Source organism: Solanum tuberosum, unplaced genomic scaffold, assembly GCF_000226075.1.
Source record: "Solanum tuberosum cultivar DM 1-3 516 R44 unplaced genomic scaffold, SolTub_3.0 scf00076, whole genome shotgun sequence".
NCBI classification, from domain to species: domain Eukaryota; kingdom Viridiplantae; phylum Streptophyta; class Magnoliopsida; order Solanales; family Solanaceae; genus Solanum; species Solanum tuberosum.
In genome coordinates this window covers 79161-104272 of record NW_006239000.1, presented here as the reverse complement: position 1 = coordinate 104272, position 25112 = coordinate 79161, and the positions used below count along the sequence as shown (strand labels likewise).

At 35.2% G+C, this 25112-nt stretch overlaps 2 protein-coding genes across 4 annotated transcripts; both read right to left on the bottom strand.

Annotated features, from left to right (window-relative positions):
• Positions 1-1653: 1653 nt before the first annotated feature.
• Positions 1654-10234, bottom strand: LOC102604381 (uncharacterized). 2 transcript variants are annotated; one of them, XM_015308128.1, is made up of 13 exons: positions 10128-10234; positions 9857-10058; positions 9720-9773; positions 8971-9101; positions 8732-8848; positions 8523-8642; positions 5558-5622; positions 3422-3591; positions 3011-3064; positions 2500-2609; positions 2169-2282; positions 1964-2089; positions 1654-1888 (listed from the first exon to the last, which is right to left on the bottom strand). In XM_015308128.1, the coding sequence occupies exons 2-13, from the start codon at positions 10034-10036 to the stop codon at positions 1858-1860; spliced, it is 1272 nt and encodes a 423-aa protein (XP_015163614.1). In that variant the 5' UTR covers positions 10037-10058; positions 10128-10234; the 3' UTR covers positions 1654-1857. The 2 variants fall into 2 exon arrangements, with proteins under 2 accessions (XP_015163614.1, XP_006346024.1); XM_006345962.2 differs by having other exon boundaries at positions 8971-9102; positions 9724-9773.
• A 2944-nt stretch (positions 10235-13178) lies between these two features.
• On the bottom strand, positions 13179-23962 carry LOC102603827 (DCN1-like protein 1). Of its 2 annotated transcripts, none has more exons than XM_006345961.1 (11): positions 23755-23962; positions 23538-23599; positions 20771-20907; positions 17994-18052; positions 17689-17712; positions 16084-16166; positions 15928-15992; positions 15704-15753; positions 13899-14000; positions 13613-13672; positions 13179-13450 (listed from the first exon to the last, which is right to left on the bottom strand). In XM_006345961.1, exons 1-11 carry the CDS (start codon positions 23755-23757, stop codon positions 13316-13318), a joined length of 780 nt encoding a protein of 259 aa, XP_006346023.1. In that variant the 5' UTR covers positions 23758-23962; the 3' UTR covers positions 13179-13315. The 2 variants fall into 2 exon arrangements, with proteins under 2 accessions (XP_006346023.1, XP_006346022.1); XM_006345960.2 differs by having other exon boundaries at positions 23538-23602; positions 23755-23908.
• Between the last annotated feature and the right edge of the window lie 1150 nt (positions 23963-25112).

Genomic DNA, 25112 nt, shown 5'->3' with positions numbered 1-25112 from the left:
GAATGATTTTCATCAGTATTTGACAAAAGAATCAACTGAGAGTTATGTTTAAGAGAGGAGAAGGGGCCAAGAAGCTCTTCAAATATCAAAAATTCAACCAAAACTTCCACACATTTATTTTAGTGAAATAGGACTTGTGGATTATTTTCGTATTCTTTGAATTTTTTTGCAGAATTTGTTACAATTCAAGTACAAGTAATTTCAAGGTAGTTTTTGAAGCAGGTTATAGACATAAATTTAATATTGATATTTTACATATCTAAATGTTTAGTCGTTATTCTCATGATAGCTCTTTTCTCCTTTTCAATAAATTTATAGTACGTAGTTCTTACACTTTTTTTTTTTGTACAAACGTAGTTCTTATGCTTAGTAGCATGTTAGTTAAACCTTTTGTTTAGATATATAAATTTCTGAAGTTAGTGTGGCGAGAAATCTATATACATTTCTTTCTTTTTTTATCTTTACCTTTGTAATTAATGAATTGTTAGCTATGATTTGTTTTTCTCCTCCTTTTTTAGTTTTAATATGTTCCTTTCTTATTTGACAATTGTTATAAATCATTCGTTTGTTACATGAATAAGGTAGAATATCAGGATCAAAGTTGAAATTAAATTTATAATTTATTTATTTGAGATATAAATTTAGATAGAATTATAATTTTGAAATAACTTTGTCCGCAAACCAAAAAATTCTTCAAGGACTATGTTGGGAGCATCATATATTGATTCAATCTCCTTCTTTAAAAGGCATTTTGCAATACAAATTAGCTAATGTGTGGACAAATATCTATAATTTCATGAACGAATATCTTTTGAATATCGAATATTTTTTTTAAAAATGACTACAAGCGCAAATCATTATTGTGATCACTAAATCTACATCTTATTTTCATTAACACAACTTTGATTTAGTTGTTATATCAATTTTCGGACTTCCATTTTCTTTTTATAGTATAGATTTATATGATATTAGTTTTTATGATTTTATTTAAACATGACATGTAATTCTTTCTTCCATTTGTAATCTTCCCCTAATTGCTACTTTTTGATTTTTAAGATTGCCATCTCTTGGACTAAAAAATCACTAAAATTCTCTAAAATTCTTTTGAGACCAAATGTGTCTCTTAATATGTAAACTAGGGGGTGAGTTCCGGTGCAAGGCACGGACAAAATTTCTATTGATGTGAAAATAACGAAGGCATGATTGTATTTAGAAAATATATTACATACGTATTGTACAAGGTTATACAGGAAGCTTAATGTAGAAGAGAAAATAAAGATATTAATATTGCAATTGCATGTAAGGTTGTTGAAGTTGAATATTGTGTGAAGGTAATGCAGAGCAAGTCTTTGCTTTCAGCTTAGGAATGACTCCTGAGAGTTCCATACGCCTCTTAAGATTTTTATATTTTACATATGTATATCTTACATTTATATTTTTATTGCAATTTTTTATCAATTAAATAAATTTATATATACCGCGCATAGCACGGACAATTTCACTAGTTATATAGTATAAGAGAATTGAGAAGATAAAATATTTCAACCCATGACTTAAAAGGTAATTTTTAAAATGTCTCTAGACCTTCTTTTTATTTATTACAGTATTATACTATATATATAAAGCAAAAGCTCTATTTGAACATACAGTAGGTAAATCAATTGAATCTCATTTTCTGAGCATAATAGTAAATGAAATTATATTTTAGAGCGGTACAAATAAATACATAGAAGGAAAATTTACATAACAATGTAAGACTGGATGGAATATTGTACATTGGAGTGGTGGTGCTGTTGCAAATATTTACTTTCTATATTTTTACGCAACCATTCAAGGATTTGGTGAAATAGTTGGAGCTCACAAAATATTACAACTACCTGCTGCTTCCCTGAAAATACAAACCACCTTCATCAGACATTTGGTCAGTCAGTCAGAAATAGTGTTATAACTAATGAATGCCTACTTTTTTAAATCTTCATAACGGCTCAGTGCTTCCTCAAATCTAAGCCACATAGGACCAGTCTCCTGCAGGTTCACATTCTGGGGTCCAGCAAGATAAGCCTGGACAAGAAACTGGAGACTCCTTTCTCTAACAGTAAAAGTAATCAAATCGATCAATTATATATTAGTGGTAATCCATAGTTCCAATTCAGTGAGAGAGGACTTACCTTCCCTCGTACTCTGATAGCCAAGCCACATAGGCTGCGCCAAAGTACATGGAAACAAATGGCTTTGTAAGATCCTCAACTGACTCCACTTTGTAAGTCTTGTATCCCAAGTCCCTAGTTTTCACGTTTGGAAGACGCATTAGTACTAAAACTCTTACTTCAACTGTCAATTCAGTTAAGCAACTCTGACCGAATAGATTTTGCAAGTTTAAAATTAGTGAAACTTGGCCAAAGTGAGACCATATTGCTAAAGAATTAAGAAAATGCAAAGTAAACTACACCAGACCAAACCAAAATGGCATTTTATTACAGGAAGGTATTGGTCACATACTTGTAAAGCCAGCGAGCCGTGGGATAGTCAATTCCCATTAATCCAGTACGCTGTCCAATTCCCTCAACAAAACGCATGGTCACGATCTCAGCAACAGCACACAGGACAGTCTGCAATAACAAGGAAATATCCTCATTACGCTTCCTCTTTATACCAAGTGGTGGAAGAGGAAGAACAACCACAAGCATTCTTCTAGCAATCCTTTTAGATGGTCGAAAAAATAATTCCTTTAGATTGTAAACTAACAAATACGATATACTAAAATCGCCAGGTGTGGCATGAAATTTGAAATTTCTTTCTATCAACAAATCTCTCTAGAGTTATAAAGGTGATTACAGTTTCACATCCAATTTTTCCTGTTTAATTGTCCAAAATTGAGCTTAACCGCTCTCTTTTACGTTCGTAGATATCTCTTCATTCTCTGCAGAGCTTTTACGAAAAATAACATTGTATCGTTTTTAACTGTAATCACTTCAGTAGCTTCTTGCTCAAAAGAGATGTACCCACTTACAGGTTTCAGTCCTCTTGTGCTAAAGTATTTTGAAACAATTACTTCTGCAACTGCCTGCAACAAGATGGGTATGTCAGAAATTCGGATAATTTAGAAATTAAGAACTTGCAGAAAATTAATATCCAAACAACTCTAGTAATGAGTTAAGTTAAGGAACCTGTTTCCATCAAAACTCAAAAGTTATACGTTAACCCTTCAACAGATGTAACAGGCAGACAAGTTCCCAAAATGAAAACACTCAAATTAGAAGTAAAATGGAGTTTACAAGCTGCAATTAGTATGGATAGTTTAAGCTGGAAAACACAGCTAGTTTTAACAATTGAAGCAAATGGCATAATCTCCGAGACTGGAAGCATCCAACAACTCTTACTAGATTTTACAGTTCTACACATACTGACCGTGCATTCTTACCCTCAGTTCTACCCGAGAAAGATATGGTCTCTTTTCAGTATCATGAGAAAACCGTACATGGCCTCTTTTCTCCCCTGTTTTGCTCCACTCCTTGCTCACATAGGGATGATTCCACATTTCTTCCATGTCTTCTGCGGAAGTTCTAGAGTCCCAAGTTGTATTTACTGGACCTTCACCAAATGAAAAATATATATATATAAGAGATTGTTACCCTGCAGAAACGATTGAGTGGTACTTTTGGTTGACACAGGACAGACAAAATATCATAATAATAGTTACAGAATTTGAGACACAGTGTTATACGCTACGGCCAATTATACTAGTATCACCCAGGTCACGGAGGATGAATTTCACATTAACCAAAAGATATGCAGAGTAATTCACTCTAACCAAAATATATACGGAACTATAGATCCCACTTAATATACTAACTAGCTATGTAATGAATTTCGTCCAACAGCTAGACCATTCTCTGATCTAAAGATATAGATTCTCAATTCCTAATTGTTGTGACGCGTAAAATAGAATATTAAAAAATAATCAAAAGCAAAATACTGGAAAGAAAAGAGTAGACAAGGAATGTACAAGTTTATCCTAACACTTCTTTAATATTCCTCATGAAGTCTACTTAAAACTCTCTCAACTCCTCATATTACAAGAGAACTCTCCCCATCACTCATTTACATTTTTTTACTTTTGAATATCATGGCTAACAAAGGTAAGAGTAAGGTCTGCATACATTCTACCCTCCCCAGACCCCGTTTGTGGTACTACACTGGGTACGCTGTTGTTGTTGTTAATCCCATGGCTAACAATGAGGAAAGGGTGGCTATCTATAGGTGATTCCTTCACCAGTTTGAATTGTCAACTTGATCACTTGGGTGTGAGATATTGACATTGAAATCAAGTCGCAAACTAACTTCAGATTATCATCATCTTACTCAAAGGTCTATCAAATTGTAAACTTTCTCAAAGTTGCAACCAAGCAACTAACCAAATGCTAATAGAACAAATTATACATATTTCTCTGACAAATCCCCACCTTGATTTGAATTTTCTAACACAATAGAGTACTCCACCTTGGATAACATCGACTAAGAAATTTCAACAAGGTTAAGATCTCACTTTCCATCCATTGTAACCCTACAAATGATTAGGTACATAGGAGAACGCATTGCGAACTCACAAGTGGCTACGGATACAGGTGAACTTGACTCACATCCATGATCTACCAGAACCCCCATGCTAGGGCATACAAGAGAACTCACATAATCACACCGTATTCAGTGTCAACATTCTGAACTTATGGAGACACAATAAAAATGTACAAATAAGTGTGTACCAAACCTCTATATGGACAAAGTGCCTCTAGGTTTCGAAACAATTTACTACATTGTGGAGGATCAAGCAATACTTTTGATCATAGAATGATAGTCAAAATACAATAATACATGAAGAGAAGTAGAAACACGGAAAGTTACATGGTTCATCTAGTTATGCCTACGTTAAAGGGGGAGGAGGAAAAATCTCACCATAATTAAAGTGTGTTTATAGAGCACACAAATTAGAGATCTCACTCTAATCTATCCATGAAATAAACTCAAAAGAATACCTGAAAAATTCACTTCATGTCTTAAGGCACTGAATGAACTGATATAGAGAATGTAATCAAGCTTCATGCCCTTCCCATCACATATAAGTGATGCTAACTATTTCTTAACATCAATGATCAACTATCTTTCAGATAACATAAAATATTTGTACATAAGTGTCGCATGATGACCATGCTAATTTTTTATTATTCTATATAGTTGTAGAATGTCCAAGCATACAAAGTGTTGCATGACAAATATGCTAATTTTCTTCTCTTTAAGTCTCTATAGCCATTAAAAGATTGACATACACTGAATTGGAAAAATATACTAATTTTTCACATGCTTAAGGCACTGAATGAAGTGATAGAGAGAATGTAATCAGGCTTCACGCCCTTCCCACAACATTTAAGCTATCATACTGTACATTCTCACATAAATGGTTATACACGCTTTGCAAGAAAACACACACACACACACATATATATATATATAGAGAGAGAGAGAGAGAAAATGAATGTTTTATTAGTTATGCTCACACAACCTTTCTTTTCAGGAATTCCAGTAGCAGATGCTGTAGGGGGCAAAGTATTGACGTCAAAGATTTTCCTACAAAAGTCAATTGTAGTATAGCATATATTAGGAACAATACATAATCCATTTACTTATTAACAAATGGCAGTATGGACAAATCAAAAGCATCTACTCAGTTCATGTAAATTGTCAAGAAGATAGTGTTAGTTCGAAGCTGATATGAGATATTAGTTCAAAGTTGATATGAAGTTTTGATGATTTAACAAACTTATCGATCTAACAAGGAACCAGATCCTTGTTATTGGGACTGCTGACAGGGAAATGAATGAATAAACTTAGTATGAGGAATATTTGTGTGCAATCATCAAAAAGGGGAAAATGTTATATTCTAGGTGTTTTGATGATCCTCACAAATGCAAGGACCTGGTCCCTGGCAGAGTGCTCTCGTCCAGATACAAATGGAGTACAGCTGTAAAGTTGTCATGTCAGGTGGTAGGTGAAAAGTGCAATGTCCTACACCAATAGGAAGAGCGGACGAGATTGTATGTTTCAGTGTCTCACAAATGCAGGGACCTGGTCCCAGGCAGAGTTCTCTCATCCAGATCTATAATGGGGTACAACTGTAAAGTTGTCGTGTCAGAAGTTGGTGAGGCGTCAGCGCACTACACCAATCAGAATGGACGAGGGTGTTTGTCCAACGGGTAATAACTTTTTATGGTTGATATTCTCTACATGACAAACACCATATTAAATTCATTCATCCTAAGAAGGAAGTCAGCCAACAAGCCTTTTCAAGAACCCAAAAAGAAGTTTGCAAGGGACCTGGTCCCGGCAAGACTGCGACGTGAAAAGGTGACAAGACATCTGTCAGAAAAGCTGCCACCTCTGATGTGGTAGGTGCACAGCTTTTCTAAACAGCAGGCCTTCAGCCAATAAGAGTGTTTCAACGAGTTTGTGTTGATTTATATCATCTCTTTCCAAAATACACAAACTCAAGATTTGGCAAGCAAAAACTCACAAGCTAAAAAGAAGAAAGCCATCTTCAAGGAAGAACTCAAGCACAAGAACACAGACAGCAAGGACCTGATCAACAGAAGAAGTGCTTTCCGTACCTGCTGTTGTTATTGATTGTTTGTATTGAGCTTAACTTGTAGGATTCGTTTCACTCTTGTTAGAAATGTTTCAAAGTGTTGTTTGAGTCTTTGTAAGAACATTGTTAGAGTTAACTTTGTGTTTTACGGTTAAAGTCTATATTAATTAGTGAGGGTTAGTATAGTGGGCAATGGATGCATTGCTTTGTTGAAGTCTAAGTTATCTAGAGTTAGGTAGCTTAGTGGGCAGTGTGGTATCTGCTCTGGCTCATCTAAGTAATAGGAGGTATTGCTTAGAGTTGGGATTAGCAGGCTAATCTCAGTTTGTAAACTTGCTTTTGCTTTTGCTTGAAGAAGATTAGTGAAAGAAGTTTGAAAATTCCTGGCAGGCCAGGTCGTGGTTTTACTCCCTTGAGCAAGGAGGTTTCCACGTAAAGTTATTTGTTCACACTTTACTTTCAGCACTTATTTTACTGTCTGTTATTGTAACTGTGCTGAGGACCTGGTCCCATCGAAACAAGTGGACGCTTACTTTTAGTTACTGTTCTTGCTGAGTCAAGGGACCTGGTCCTTGACTAATAAGTGAACGCATACATTCCAACAGATAGTCATCTTGCATAATAACACAATCATATACCTACAGTAGTACTTAACCTTCTCATAAACCTAAGGTGCGTAATAAGAGTATGCCTACCCTACACTAGTATTTAACCTTCTCATGAACCTAAGATGCCTAATAAGAGTATGACTACCCTAAAGTAGTATTTAGCCTTCTCATGAACCTAAGGAGCCTAATAAGAGTATGCCTTCACTTTGTCACTAGTTTTCAGATGACCCTTTTGACCATGAGCATGACTTTCCCTGCTGCTTACTATGACAAAAATGGTGATCATCAGTGTTATCAATCAAGAAAACTGATGAAAGATTCGTAAATTTCTCACGCATAAGATGGTGTCACAGGCAGCCCCTTTTACCAAGATTGCATCGTCATCAAGGATTGACAGGTAATCAAACTCTAGAGATGGCTCATGAAGGCTTGAGACTAGAGAGATGCTCCCATCATATCCTTGCAAATAGCACTCTCTGGAATACCACGTTATCAGAAGCTAGACATGATAAGCAGACTGTTCATATGAGATTACAACAAATCTAAGCTTCATTTCCACTTGACTCTAACCCAACCTTATTTGATTTGTACAACAGATTCTTTATATCTTCCGAATTGAAGATCAAGTCTCTGTGTAAGACTCATCAGGATGTCACAATATACAAGGACCTCCATTTGAAATACTCACAAGACTTTACAGTATTCTTCCAAATTAGTCCAGCAATGAAGATTTTGATCAGGCCACTTCCTCAAACTATGCCTTCCTCTGGTCTGGTAAGACCTGATGTTCTTCTAATAGGGAGGTTTATGAACTCTAGTAGACCTTGATTTCTCTCTGGAAGAAAATATGTTTAAAGTGGTACCTGAGTATCAGATGAGATTATACTATTTTGTGCATTGAAGTGCTAAGTTGGCATCATGTAGGGTCATTTGGTATCATATTTAGAGAGTTGTGGACAATACTAGAGCTGACTGAACTCAAGAAATTAGTTCACTGAGAAACTTCTGTAAATAGTATATTCAATTCTTTTAGTATTAACCACAAGCAATAAAATTACAGAATGTCAATAGATGATAAAGACCATAATTGTTTTTCTCAGAAAAGGTATATACCTATGGCAGCATTCTTCTGCATAACAACTTACTTATATGATATAAAGCCCACTACATTAAACCATACAGTACCACAATGGTGCACTCTCCTGTCCTTGATTCCATTTTAACTCAGAAAAAATAATGATCAAACTGAAATGATATCATGGCATGTGAACAACTACCTTGATGGTAGGGTCTCTTTGACGGAGAGATAACTTCTCCAAAATGGTAACGTGGACTTGTGAGTTGCCTTCTTAGTACCACCCTTGTAAGCTCTCACTGTGAACTCTTCACTTCTCTCTCTGCTCATAAAGCTCCACAGTTAGGCATTTGGGTACAAGATCTTTAGGATTCCTTAGCACTACAAGAACAAATAACCATATGAACTTACTTTTGTTCATAATTTGATAACCACTTAAGATATGCAGCTCCAAGATATACATTTACAAAGGGCTTGTAAAGAAATTTTGAATCCATTGTCACCTCATATGTTCGGTAACCCAAATCACTGAAACAAATTGTAACTTAAGCTTATTTCAATCAAAAAAGAAAAAGAAGACATGTCCACAGTTTTTGGTAACATCTGCATAATTCCCCAGAATCTCAAGAAGAGAAAAGAAAATCAAATACCTCACCAACCAGTCTGCGGTTTTTGGCAAAATCTGCATAATTCCCATAGTAATCTCTTTTGACTTTTTATTGTACCGTGTTGCAAGAAGCTGCCGGTCACTTTCAAGCTCAGCAATAGCGCAAAGCATATCCTGAAAATATGGGAAGGACACTCATAGGAGAAGTACGGAGAAAATGTTGATAATTTCTAAACTCAATTGATTCATCCTCTGACTGAGCAACCTAACAATAATTGCAGGTTGAGACAAAGAAAGGTCCTAGTGAAGAAAATCATGTACTTGTAAAAAGTTCAGACTTGGACTCCAAGGAATGCAACTTGTGCAAAGCGTGTAATGGTAGAAAATTAGCAACATAGCATACACCCAAAACTCTCCATCAAATATATATGTTTCAGAACTCCATGCGGTGAACAAGAAGTAGTGACATTCAAGTTTGAGGAGAAAACAAGGGCATCCACAAGTTAACATGAATTAAGTTTCAGCTCCAAGATCAAAATTTACCAAAAAGCAATAAGGATTCAGTTGAAGAGGAAATTGGAAGGAAAAAAAACTGGGAGTGTTTCGGTTGTTGATGATTAAAAAGGTCTGATGTACTAAATGATGAGAGTTTGATGTTATGTTTAGATGGCTCGTCAATTTATCTCATCCACATTTAAACTATCATAACCCCTTGAAAATAGGGAATGTATGTAGTGACTCGCTATCCCCTCCAATTGAACAGAACAATAGTTTGAAGAATTAAATACATACCGAAGAATCAATCTGCGAAAGAAAATGCCTTCGGACAATAATACCTGCTACTGCCTGGAGGAATAATATATAATTGTCAAAATTAAAATAGGTTTTGCAGGCAAGAGAGGAGACAAGAATAGTTTTGTGTAAACAACCTTCATTTCTGTTTGTGTTAGATAAGGCTGACCATCAGGATCACGTGAGAGGTGGACTTTTGATCCCTTAGTTTCTCCGGCGTTAAGCCATTCGGCTCTAACTTCTGGATCGAGCCACATAGCTTCCAGATCAAGAGGATCGACACAATCATCCCAGTATTTGAAGCTAACCGAAGCCATTAATTATATTTTTGAAACAAATCTGCAAGTAAGAATGAAAAATATTAATAAATGGGTTTCAATGAAAAAAGAAGAGAGAAAGGTAGAGTACCAGATGAGGATCGGAGGAAGAGAGGAGAGCCTCTTTGCCTCCGATCAATGACAATGAGAATTTGCTTTTTCCCTCTTCCCTCTTCCCTCTTCCCTCTATGTACGTAGGAAAAGAGGTCTCGGGTCGGGTCATCTAAGTTAGTTAGTTAGTTAGTTAATTAGACGGACTCTCACATATATATATATTCCACTTGCTTACACGTGTTTAGGAAACGTTGTTTAAATGTGCCTAAACTGTACATATGTAAATTTGTTGGATTTGAAATATTTTATTTTATTTTAAACTTATAAAAAAGGAAAGAGAGAAGATGTCACACCCACAAATTAAAGATTTAAATTTTATTTTCTTATATTAATTTTTCTGTTTTCTTCTCATAAAGTTGTCCTCACAAAGTGTTTGTATATGTGCATATATGAAATTATTTTTTGCAAAACTTATGATAAAATTTAACCCGAGAAATACATATATGTAAGATGTAATTAAATCTGTTGACTAACCATTTGAATGGAGGATGTTTATTATTTGGGTTATTGTTGGTGATATTTTTATTTATCTTGATATATTTATTATTTTTTTAATCAAATTCTAAAAATCTATCTAGATGTGTATATATAAAGTTAAAGAATAGAAAAGGTAACGTAGCACATTCAGAAAAACACAATAATCTATTTTCTTCTTATTTATGTGCTAGGTTAAAAAACTCAAAAATAAACTTATTTAACTCTATTAATGATATCAATCATGCTACAATAAAAAATATGTACATAAAATAATAACTTATGACTTTAATTTGTTGGCAGTCATCCAAGTATATATTAATCAAATGTTTTCCTCAATGAAATCAATTATGCATCTGACTATATATGTGAGTAAATACATATTGTGAATGAATATCTCTTCTAACTATATTATATTTAGTAAAATAATTGATATTTTATCATCAGTGGAAGGTGGTATTTCTACCCTTGACGACCACAAACATGCATGCATAAGCGCATCAGCTGGTACTGGAGCTGAGATTACAACCTTCTTCATGGATAGATAGATAGATATATATATATATATGTATGTATGGGGGGGTCTTGCCAATTAATTTAGGTTTGGCTTTATAATTGGCATCACTAGGTTTGCTTGCATTTGTTTGTTTGGTGGTTCATGATGAGGAGTTTGGTATTGTTAAGGATTTAATTTAATAAGGAAAAAGTGTAGGCAGTACGTGAAGACTGTTGATTGGACATCCTGATCCCTAGCTCTACTGTTTACTAATTTTTTTATTAATACAGGAGAGCTGTGTATGTATTTGCTTCTCTCAATAAAAAAATTTAACATTTGCTAGCGCCTAGCAGAGCACATACACTCCCTGCTCTGATTTTGAGCTACATTTGCACATTATATTCTCAATCACACTTTGAAATAGCGTTCCCTGGTTAATTTTATCTAACAACCAACATACCAATATCTACACTTAAACAAGTTGACAATGCAATTGTTATCTGCAGTTGGGCAATAAAATTCATCTATTAAAGCAATTCCAACATAACAAACATTTAGTTGGAAATATAAAAAGCAGAGACACTTATCGTAATCTTGTAGTATCACATAATCATGAACATTATTTATTCTTTGGCCAAATACATAAACAGATCCCTAAACTTGTTGGGTTTTTCCCCTCAGGTACCTCAACTATGCTATTTTCCTATTGAATCATTGAACCACCCATAATTTGTTCCTTTTAAACACCGTTGGCTGATGCGGAACCAAACTTCAACAAAAAAAAGTGGAACCAAACTTCAACAAATATTTTTTGGTGATTGTGCGCGTGAGATCAACCTTCCCCACGTGGAAATTCCAACCAATCATACTTCAACCCAATTACACATCAGCGCCATATATTCAATCCTCAAACCTAATTAAAACGAAAGCCCCTCATTTCCCCCCAATTCGCCGGAATATTATTTTCATCGGAAACAATAGAGCTTCACCAAAATATTTGAGACTTTAATCTGATCTACATAAAATAAAATAAATAGAATGAAAAAGCAGTAGACAAATTAAAGAGGGTGAGGGAGAGGTGGAGGGGGTGGGGTGTGTAAAGAGAAATGGAATAGTTGCAGAGGAAGATGAGAAAGACATTCCTTCCTTCTTCTTTTTTATTTTTTTATATTAATTATTATTATTTATTAATTTAGCTATACAAGTTGGAAAGAAAAAGAAAAAATATTATTTCTAATTGTTTTCATGCGTTTTAGGAGAGTGAACCCGATAGCACATTTGCAGTTGAAGAAGAAGAAATCGATGAAGAAGATAACTTCGACATTGGAACTTGATGATTAAGAAGAAATCAATGAAAGAAGACTAATGAGCTAAAGAGGAGAAATAATGATGAAGAGAAACAAAAGAGGAGAAATTAGGGTTAAAAGAGGGAAGAAGATCATTGGTGGGTGGTGCAGGATCCACATCAGCGACTTTAAAGCATCTTCACGCACTCAAACGACGTGAGATCACGTTTGATTCCACATTAGCCAACGGGTGTTTAAAAGGAATAAATTATGGGTGATTCAATGATTCAATAGGAAAATGCCGTAGTTGAGGTACCTGAAGGGAAAAACCCAACAAGTTTAGGGATCTGTTTATGTATTTGGCCTTATTCTTTTGGACCTTTTTTTTCATTCTGCAGTAATCGAGTGTTGGACCTCATAGAGCACATGGCATTGGTTGCAGCAACCAAATGAAATACAGGAATAACAGCCACATGATGTTGCAAAATTTAGTGCAAACAAGTCCTTTTATTTGACATGGCTATGGAGTTTTGGTTTTCATCGCAGAGTGCAATTGAGTTCAAGTACCTCGTGATACAGGTTACTCTAGCAACTCCTTTTCTTTTTTTTTGGATGATCAACCACCAGAGAGACAAATAATAGGATATGGAAGTTAGCTTGAGATTCTTACATTGTTAGGCAAGTGTCATGAAATAACATTGGCTCCTCCATTTTTTACTTCTCCGGGGGCTCGTCGCATGTACAAGTCTTCAATTTATCCAAGAAATCCAAATCAAGTCAACAATAATTTTGCATTTAGAGTAGTCATTTCCTCGCGTATTTTGTACATGAATTTGTTCATGAAAACTGTAAACAGTTCAAACAACAAACAATAACATTACACAGCACAGTAGCAACTGGGGCAAACCATCAGCATTTTTGGCTCCAATCACTCATTTGACCAATTTGGACAATACTATTTTCAGTCAAGTACTCGACAAATTCATCTATAAGATATGGCCAAGCTCCTTCAGCATCATAATTTGATAATGCAGGGTCCACATTCTGCATTGATAATTACAAATGTCAACTTAGGTAATATATACTGATGTAAAACTTTAACATGAAGACAGCCGCGAGAGATGGAAGAAGGGGAGGTGGTAATAATGGATGTATGGTGGGTGAGTTCAAAAGCTAATACTCTAAAGTAGATGAAGAGTGACTTACCCTTGCAAATTCCAGGAGCTGAGACCAAGTATCCCGTGAAATAGCCTTGTTATGCCTTGCCTGAATTACGTGGGGAAGATCAAAGTAGGGAGTAGAGGTGAGTTATAGCATCCTCTTTAAGCAGACGATCACTACTAAGAACAGATCAGATTAAGTTTGTGGTAATAAAGACCAAAGGTAGATACAGAAGCAGAAACAAAGGGAAAGAGAGAAATCATTTGGAGACATGCATTTCAACAGAATCCAGTGAACAACAAAACTCAGCACTTCCTGTCCTTTCAACTACCTGCAAAAACTGACACCAATGCTCAACCAATGGCCACTCCTTTTCAGCAAACAGCAATTGCCACATCCCAATAGCCGTGTCCAAGGCCAAAGATTTCTGACCCTGAAATTTAAGAAGACGAGGTTCTCATCTAAAAAAATGACACTGTACTCCTACTCCCTTACAATTACAAAAGCAAACTGGAGAAACTTCAGAAATTCTCCTCCCAAAACACCACAATTTAATAATTTAGACATCAGGCTAAATACTGAGAGCTTCCGGGTTGAAGAAAGCAGTAGGTAGAACTAATATAAAGCAAAGAAGAGCCGAACACAAAAACAGGTGCTGCAAATTGGATTTGAGATTTTTCATTTTGCAGTTTTGATCATCTCAGCTATCTGTTACAGAGTTGTTTTAACTTTATACAGTTTCTTATGCGAAGGACTGCAAACATGAGCATTTTTTGTAAACATCTCTGACTGACCAATATTTGTTTTCCATTTTCCCCTTTACCATCATTGAGATAAAGAGAAAAAATCATACAGGCAACACTATTTCTCATATATATTAACCCTGCAGTTCTCATCTACCAGGATATACCTCATTGCATATCACATCACCCGGGATTGAAATATGTTTTTCTTTTTGAGAATGGTAAACATATGTTAAACTAGAGTAAACATCTTCACAATGCAAAACCAGGAGGGTGTTAAAATGACCACAGGTATGGGGCACATTTGCTTATCTTAGATACATATCCAGGTTCTCTATCCAAAAATATTGGAGAAACAATTTACGGATAATCCATCCAGGGCTCCAATTACTAACTTCAGATGACATAAAAAAGCAACTATCGCACTCAAGGGTGTGGCCTAGTGGTCAATGAAGTGATTGGAAGTCATGAGGTCTCAGGTGGACAGAGTTAACTGGTACACCTATTGCTGGAGGGAGGTGCCAGGTATCCTGTGGAATTAGTCGAGGTGCACAGAAGTTGACGTGGACACCATGGTCATTTAAAAAAAAACTATCAATATCTGTCTTCTGAATTCTGCTAATAATTTTGAGTTATTCATCCAAGAGGTCAAGGAAATGTTAGTTGAGTAATCAAACCTTTATACTTTTTCTTGGTTTATTAGCAAAACACAAGCTTTAACATTTACCAAAAAGTCATTATTCTCCCATGCTTTGTCTTGGGCTAGCATGCATTGGCATGTCATCCACTGATAACATTTAAAACTTTCAAGGCAGTTTCCAAAGAAGTAGATCTCATATTGGGTCTTTTCTCACCAAAAAAGGAAAAAAGAAAATAAACAACTGTTAAAGCCATGTGTGGTTAATAACAATTTTCCTTTGGAATTCAAAACATTGGAGAATAGTGACAGCCCTAGAAAAAGGTAGTTTGATTTGTTTAAGATTCTCTTATGCCTCTGAACCCACATCAAGAGTTAAAAGCAATCATACCTAAAGATGCTTGGAACAAGCTAAGACGCCAAGTAGCTTTTGAATACGGCTATTCAGACTAAGTGGTATACAGGCTTAAATATCTCCAGTACTGTGGTACAAAATTGAGAAACTTAGATTGGATCTTGGTTTTAACTGAAAAGAAAAGAAAACACTTCAAAATGGTCATTAAACAAGTGACTTGATGCTGTTTCATAGATACCATTGTCAACATTACTGGTATTTAACAAAATGAAATGAATGCACAAAAGAGGGATTAAAAAAAAGGAAAGGAAAGGAAGCCTAAATATTCTTAACTCAAACGAGCAAAAACTCAAACGGCCTTAGAATTAGCGACGGGAAGGTGAGGGATCAGTAAGACAAACCTTCTCCTTTGCCCAGCTGAAAGCAAAGTTGTAAATCTCACGGAATTTATCTGAACAAAGTAAAATAAAAAAATTAAAAGTCAGAAATCTCTCATCTGATTAAACAAAATAAGATCAAAACGTTCAAAGTGCTTGTATATAGATTTAGAGTTGATATAAGAAACTATCAAAACAAGGCAAAAACTTCTTTGACAACATAAAGAAAATTCCATCTCATCACATACGTTCATCTTTCATCTCTGATCGCATAAATGGCAATTTCTCTCTGAGCTTTTCCAACGAATCTATTCTGCCATTCAGGAGACAGCTTCATTAGATCAAACATGACAGCGTAAAAGAGATAATACTATAGAAGTCAACAAGTCTTAACCTAGGCTTACCCGAGAGATTGTAATCCACCAATGAACTCCTGCTTGGAGAATTCACACATGGTTGCAGCTTTCATGTGCCATGAAAGAACCAACTGTAGTTGAATTCAATCTTTAATGTCAATCAAATATTAGGCAACTCCTAAATGTCTTTTCCCTTTTCCCTTTATCTTTTCCCTGTTTTAATTATTCCCTCTGTCCCAATTTATGTGACTTACATTCTTTTTTAGTCTGTTCCAAAAAGAATGACACATTTCTATATTAAGTAACAATTTAACTATAAAATGTCTATTTTACCCTTAATGAAATTATTTACAGCCACACAAATTTCTATCATTCATTATGGACCACAAGTTTTAAAAGTCTTCCTTTCTTTCTTAAACTCCGTGCCGAATCAAACTACCTCACATAAAATGGGACGGAGGGAGTACTTGTTTGGAATAAGCTGGAAAATTATTCTACGATGATTCTTGTTATTATTATTATTATTACTTTTTTTTAGTTTTTTTTTTCTTTTTTTTTTTAATTATTACAATTATTATTGTTTTTTTTTATGACAAGGGAAACCCGCAGCCGCTACCCTTTGGGTGCGCACAGGGTAAAACCCCCGCTCCTATGCAATAGCTCGCAAACCACATAGGAGAGGTAACCTGCACTAGGCAAACCCGGTGCGACGAGCTCGACCCAGAAGCAAACCCCTTGCTTTCGCTGGCAAGGGGTTTCGAACTTGAGACCTCCAACATGGAAGTCCCAAGCCCAAACCACTGGGCCACCCCAAAGGGTTACAATATTATTGTTGTTGTTATTATTTTCAGACTTTTAAGATGCTTGCATAAATTATAACAATACAGAAATTCAAAGCATGTTTGTTAAGTTAAAAATCGCCATTTTAATTTATTTATTTTTACAATTGTGATGTCCGGGACAGCCTGCACGTACCCCAGCTAATTTCACGAGATACATGTCACCTCCCACCAACAACATGTACTAGGTAACTCTGTGCACCAAAGCTAGGACAAATGGGAAGTAATCACCTAGTGTTTTTGTCTCTATTGGGATTTGAACCTGAGACGTCATGGTTCTCAACCCACTACATTGACCACTAAGTCATACCCTTGAGTGAGATAACCATCTTGATTCAAAAAACATAATTGGCTGTTTGGCTTCAATTTTATGCCATTCTTTTGGTTGTGAATTCGTCCGAAAACAGGAACAAGTACCGGGTTTGATTAAGTCAAGGTTAATTGCATCACCAAGAAATTTAAAAGCCATATGTAACCACTCTATGAGTTTGGCCATAGATTTTGGAAATTTATTTTCAGCTATTTGTTCGACCATGAAATGTGATCAGATTTTCAAATCTGGTCTTCAAATATTTATTCCAAGCAAAATACATGTCCAAACACTACTTCAAAAGCTCAAAATTTCAAGTTTCAACTTCAAAATATATGGTCAAATGGGATTGGTAGTTTCTTCAGTGCAGTTACTTATTCACACAAATTCTACTGATAAACATCTTCTTTTGAGTCAAATTCTCGCTCCAAAATGAAACCTTAAAGGGGAATAGAGAGATAGAAATAGAAAAGCAGACAAGAGGGTAAAGTTAATAGTGCATACCATAACTATATCTTGAGGATCAACCTGACAATAAATCAAAAGAGTAAAAATTTACTCTAACATAATAAGAAATATAGTTAACAGAAAATAGGTAGGAGAAGCTAAAAGTGCAGTATAACTACACATCATTATGTTAACACAACTTAAAATTTAGAGCAAGTTTGAATGGAAAATTTATACAACCAACTTGAAACCACAAACAATATAAAAGGGGCCTTTTTTTTTTAATTTAAAGCTCAACCATAATGGTGGTGCGTGAGGCTTCGGCCCTTGACTCATTAGATTAACCAACTAGACTAACCCACCTGAATGTCATTGCAGAGGAGGCTAATCCCATCAGCCAAAATCATGTCAGCGTACGGGTCTGCCAAAGAAAAGAATGTCCATCAAAAAAATGTTGATTGGTAAGCAATGCAAGGTGAAACACAAACCAGATGTTCCGTGATAGTCATAAAAGATGCATGTGGATGCAAATAGTCTACTTTAAATTTCCAGTAACACTCTAAGCTGTTTTTGTTGACAACCATACAACTTTATATATAGCAAATAGTGTCCATTTTCCAAATATGTTTTTAAGATTGTTTAGTGAAGGTCAGAATCTACGTATTTGATTGATTGTCACAAGGCTAAAAACGCTTAACATAATTTCTACACTTGGGAACATATACAAAATCCACATAGAAGGCAACACATTCCCAACAAAAAGAACCCCAATCCCTCTCTGCTGCTCAACTTTCCACTAACCCACACCCCTCCGCTTCTTCTCAGTGCAAACCCTCCTCTCTTTTCTTTTTTTTAATCAGGTAAACAGTTATATTAATCAAAAGGCCAAAAGTGGTTGTATACTTCCAGTATACCAAAAATAAAGAACCTACAAAACAATATGGTTCTCTACAAAAGACACCTAATTATTCTCTATACATCCCAGAACCATATGGGTGCAGCAAAAATAAATGAGGGATCTGAGGCTACTCCTCCACTGCCCAAAGCTCATTTCTACTCCTTCGAAAGCCCCATCTCCCTCTCTCCAGATGATCCACATCAACTGCAAGCCCTTCTCTTATTCCTGACGCGAGCATCAACTCCTTGTCCCCCTTCTTCAGCCCCAAGCACCCCCAAAAACCAACACCCACTTCCTCTTTCCCCTTCCATTGCAAGCACATCCTGACAGCTTCTTCAATATCCCCTTCCCAATTGTTTCCAACAAGGAGCACCCGTCCACCTTTACTGATGACATCCTCTTCCTTTTTCGCCTTCTTTAACCACAAAGAACCTATTGTGCTCCTCCCATTGGCAGCCACAAAAGGAAACTTATGTGTGATACGCAGATCCATGTACTTCAGGAGAATGGTGGGCTTCAACAATGGCTTGTAAAGTGATGTAACAAACGCGGTCGATTCATTTAATTTCAACTTTTGAGGAGTTGGATTAATATCAGCATTGTCGTATATTGGATGTTGATATTAGTTACTTTCTTAGAGGGAAACTCATGATATTAATTATCTTAATTGCAATATAATTAGATAATATAGATGAATGATAGAATATCATATTCAAACATAAATTGAATGAACTATAACACTCATAACTATCTTAGACAGTCATGAGTTGAGCTCTAACTATTGGGGTTGAAGTTTGATAAGTGGTGGGTTGAATTTGGGCTGCTACATGGATTGAGTTTGGGCTAGCTTTTGTCATGGGTTAAGATGAGTTGTGCCCAAATATAACCCATTTATAACGTAGCACATGGCCAACCCATTAAAACTTGGGTGGGACATGAGTTTGGGCTGAATTTGACGCCCCTAGAGACTAGCAAGCATGGTTGTGTTACATGTCACGTTATGCTACTTTGTCTGGCTTCTAAAGCAGATGCAGAACCATGATATCAAGATAATAATAATAATAATAAGGGAAAAGGGTCTGACATACCCCTCAACTTTGTCATTTAGAGCTGATATACCCCTCGTTATAAAAGTGGCTCATATATACACCTATTGTTATACAAATGGCTCACATCTACCCTTTTCCTCTAACGGAAGTGAAAAAATTAATTTTAGTTTAATTATCTTTAAAAAAATATAATCCCATATGGGTATATTTAATCCTCCTCAAACATATATTATTGTTTTTTAACTTTTTTTGTTTCAATGACTAATTTAGATTTATTATTTTGATGGTCAAATTTATTTAAGTTTTGCTAATATTCTTGTATTATAATAGATGACCCAATTTTTTTCTTTAAATACAAAAATTAAATTACAATATATCCGAAAAATAGTTTAAAATTATAATATAGCCACAAAAAAATAGTTTTAAATTTTTTCTTTACACAAAGGAATGAAAGAAAAATAAAATAAGAATAAGAAACTCAAATAATGATCAAAAAGTCAAAAATAATTTATGTACCGAAAAATTAAAATATACCTTGAAATTTTCTAGAAAAATCATATATACCCCTAAATAAATTATTTAAGAAACCGAAAGTCAAAAACATAAATTTAAAACTAATTTTTTCACTTCCGTTAAATGAAGGGTATATGTGAGCTCATTTTGTAATGGTAGGAGTATATGTGAGCCGTTTGTATAACGGTAAGGGTATATATGAGTCACTTTCATAACGAGGGGCATATCAGCTCCAAATGGCAAAGTTGAGGGGTATTTCAGGCCCTTTTCCCTAATAATAATAATAATAATAAGACATCCAAGGACTTCTCTCCGTAGGATATTCTTTTTTTTGAGCTAGCTAAACAGGGTCATCATTCATTATTTTCAAGAACTTACACATTTTCCTTTACTTAATATTTTGCAACTCAAACACATTTTCCTTTACTTAATATTTTGTAACTCAAACACATTTTTAATAATATTTATGGGACTTCGAGTATTTTCACTCATTGACATGACCGGGTACACATGCAAAAACTAATATTGAATAAAAGAAGACAGTTAAATCAGAATAGCTCAAATCTTTTGGTTCTTGATATAGCATATCACGACTACGTAATATCAAAAGAGCAAATTATAAATTGCAAAACCAAAAAAGTGGTATCTAGTTAAGGAATGGGTATGATACTAAGCTTGCCTTTGTATCTATTGTAAAGCTCCTCCAACCGCCTTGTATCAGCAGATGACTTGACTTGTGACTGGCTGTAAAATACATCAAATGCTCCTTCAAGATTCCAATCACTGACCTTCAGAGCCTGAAGAGCAATTTTTTCACTGTGTACAAATATGATGATGGAGAGTTATCACCGGGTACTACACAAACATCGCAACCGAATCCACATAACTTTTGGAAATTAAAACCTTTAAACTGCTCAAGCATAAACGACTTTGATGTTCCCCATGGAATCCAGTGACAAGAGCAAGGACATATGGCGAATAAACACTTCCAGAATTTAGATATTTAGAGTTGACAGAATTAGGAAAATGACACTCCAACACAAATCAAACTCTTAAACTTCAAAATTAATTAAAAACTATGTACGGTTTTCAACATGAGCTGAAAAGTTCAAGTGTGGCATTGCACAAATTTATGAACTAAGTTGAAGGATGAAATTCGTAACTTATAAAATCCAGGGCAAAAAAGAATAACATCAAGGAACTTTATCTTGTCTTATGTTGACTAATTAAATGATGCTAAACCTTTCTTGGCGTTCCAAATGTATATCTAGGGTTTGTAAAAACACTAAATGATTTCCTCCGGGCAGTCCAAGTATTGGCGGACAAATTTACCTATTTACCTGATACCTTGCACCTAAGTGGTCGATAATATAGGTTGAAAACCATGAGGTCTCAGGTTCAAATCCAATAGAGAAAAGCATTAGGTGATTTTTTCTTATTTTTCCAAGCCTTGATAGACAGAGTTATTTGGCACCTTTTGATGGTGGGAGGGGGGAGGTATATTCCATGGAATTAGTTAAGGTGTGCGCAAGGTGGCTCGCACACCCGATTATTTAAAAGTTACATGATACCTTTACTGGTAGAAAGTAGTTGTACCCCATGGAATTAGTCGAAGTACAGGAGTTGGCCCGACAACACGATGTATCATTATAGAGCTAGTAAACATCATTGATTCCTTAAAGTTAATCCTTTTGCAATTTGTTACTTAAGGGTCATTTGGTAGCTGACTTTAGTAATGTATGTATTAGTTATACATGAATTAGTTATGAGGAAATTTATGTACTCCGTAATATTTTATGTAGGAATTAGTTATGCAAAGTTCAGTTTTCCATGTATAGTTATTTCATCTTCTATTCTGCATAAAATTATACATAAATTTCCTCATAACTTCCATATGTATTAGTTATGCATGTTTCTAAATTGCAAACCAAATACCGGATTAATTTTAAACATAGTCCTAACCAACTACCAAACATGGTAGTACTACTTATGTAAGATCTTATACATGTATAATATTTCTCCTAACCAATTACCAAACGACCCCAAAGTTAATATCCATAAGTTCTTAGGGTTGAATTCTCATTCCTCACTCCTCACAAATGATTGATTGTATTGAGAATGGTTAATTAGTGATGAACTTGCACTCTTATTTTACTTGAATTCAGTTCTTAGATACATTGATGTTCAAACAAAGATTTAGTGTGCTCTTGCATTTTAATCAGCTCTTTTCACCGTCGGAAAGGACCGATTTCTGAGTGTTACTGTTTCACACCGCCAGCAATTACTAGATGCTGGTTTCATATATAACTTACCTAACTTACTTTTGTGGCTAGACTATTAGCTGAGTCATATTTGCCTACAAGCTCATGTCTTCAACATTAAAAAAAATAAGAGACATTTCCAGCTATGGGCACTAAGAGAACAAAGGAAATTTTCATCTAAATGATTCATTATGTTCATTTGAAATGATGTCATCGCTAAAATACTTGGGTGCCAAAAGTTTGCAAGATTTTATACAGGTTCATGATCTTTAGAGTTAAATGAGTTGCCCTCGCATTTGGAAAGTTTCAGAAATGAAACAAACAAGATTTGTTTCAGCGATATTATATCTAATACAATCAATGGTCCATAGTATAAGTAACCACAATGAAGGAGCCTAAAAAATAGTTTACTAACCAGGAGTTGCAACCAACTATGATACTTCAACTATGATGACAACGTTATCGTATCCACGGTGTCTGTTTTCTAGAGATTCCATTAGATCTCTTGTTCCTTGAGCACAACACCAGACACATATCTTGTTTAAGATAAGCCAACAATAGTTGACCTGCCTCCAGAAGATGCTCAAGTCATGATTTCTCATAGGGAATGTTGCCATTAGAACCTAATTTTGAGCATAAATCTTGGGCCGTGTTATTTAGCAGAGCAGGAAGTTGATGGTAGGAATCTCATGTACGGAACAATGAATTTTTTAAAATTTCCACGATAGAGTTTGAACATCAGAATCTATCAGCATAGAATATGGAATATGATCTACAAAAGTTGGTTGTCTGAAGTTTGTTGTATGATTTTGGTATCTTTTGTTTGCTCCGCAAGGTAAACAGAAACAAACATGATAATCTTCAATTGCACAAAAATTGTGGCAAGAACTAGTAAGAATTGTGACTCAAACAAACTACAAGAACTATAAGCAAATGTGTTAAAAGACACTGCAAGCCAGCTTCCAACAGAGTCTATGGAGTTGTAAAGCTACAATCACGTGTTTTTGCTTATCACCTTTTCTTCCTTAACAGGTTTATATGATTGATAAATGAATTTCCTTGATTAGACAAAAGAAACCATGAAGTATGAAGTTGAGCTTATGTAGGCAACGGAGTCAGAAGTCAGCTGTGAAATTAGAGCAGAGAAGTTAGCGAATCAAGATACTTAGCATTTTCAAAAGATACCTTGCCCCAGTTATGGTCATAAACTGCTGAACTTTGTCCCGGCGCCCTATTCCTAGCTTATTCTGCTAAGCAAATGAGAAAATAAGGAGACTCCCAATTGGACACAGTTAAATCAAATGAAAAGACATGATAAAGCAGCACTGCTTTCGATTACTTGGAGGAGAACTCCAATAATTATCAAAACTGAACAGAAGTCGAACAAACAGCTAGCACTGACCATCTTTTCTGGGGCGGATGGAAGAAAGCCAACGATCGATAACTTGCTCCCGCAAACCGGGAGAGCTTCTGTTGCTAGGGTTTCGTCGGTGTTCCAATCTCCCCCTCTAAGCTCGACGCCCGCTACTTACGTTTTTATTTTTCCTTTTATTATTTTATTTTTTATTAAGTAAAAGCCAGAAAAAGAGGTGGATCAGGGTCCACGAGTCTAAGGCGTGAGGAAACCGGATTTGGACACCAATCTAATGTTGCGGGGATCTAGCTTTGACTAGTCAAACAAAAGTCTTAACCATATCAAATGTTTATTCAATCAAAAACTTCTTATCAAAAATAATTTAATTGTCAACTATTACCTAAAATGGTCATCCGGCCAAATTTTATTGCAAGGTAGGAATGTACACAAGGCAGGCATGTTGGTTTGATTTTTCAGGAAAGGGTCATATTTGTCCTTATACTCTTAGAAAATTGTCATATTTATCTTTATTTTATATACTTTTTTTTTTATATATTTGTCCTTATCATTCAACTTTGAGCACATATTTAACATTAGTTAAGTATCATGTCACCACTTGTATTGTCCTATGTGGCACCTGCATGGCTCCACATGTATATATTTTTATTATAATAAAAAATTTACTTTCTATTTTGTATTCTATTCGACCCATTTAGTAAAATTCGACCCAACCAATGTGAAGACCCATAAACCCTAACTTCAATATCCATCCTCTTGCATCACTTTGTCCATCAATACGTCATCACTTTGCCCATCAAAACATCAGAGACAACTTAGATCGAAGGCTTCTTAGAGTAACAGAATTTCAAAACTTCTTAGAATTTTGGATTTAGGGCGTATAAATGTGGGTAGTGATTTTCCAACTGAACTTGAAAAGATGATCATGTTGAAGTACTTATATTGAAGTTCAGGAGAAAATGACTTTAATCCTATCTTCAATTGGCAGCCTCCGGCAATCGGAAACTTTTGTTACAATATGATTAGGAGGAGAAGTTGCAATACCTGATAGTAGTTGGAGTCTGATAAATTTGAGGCATTTGCATATAAACGATCGTTCTTCTTTAGGTGCCTCTGAAGAAATTTCACCGAATTTATAAACGACCTACAAAATTTTTAAAAAATCTCAAGTTTTGGGTACTTGCAAAATTTTCTTCCGAAAAAATAAGCAGTCTTTGAAGTAAGGTTTCACACAATTTCACCACAATGACATTTCTTCATCGAAGTTCAACCACTATTAATACAATATCTAGAGTACAAAACTAGATTGTGCAATCTTAATAATCTAGAGCAGTGGCGGAGCTAGAATTTTGTCTAAGGGGTGTCAAAATATAAGAAATAAAATCGTG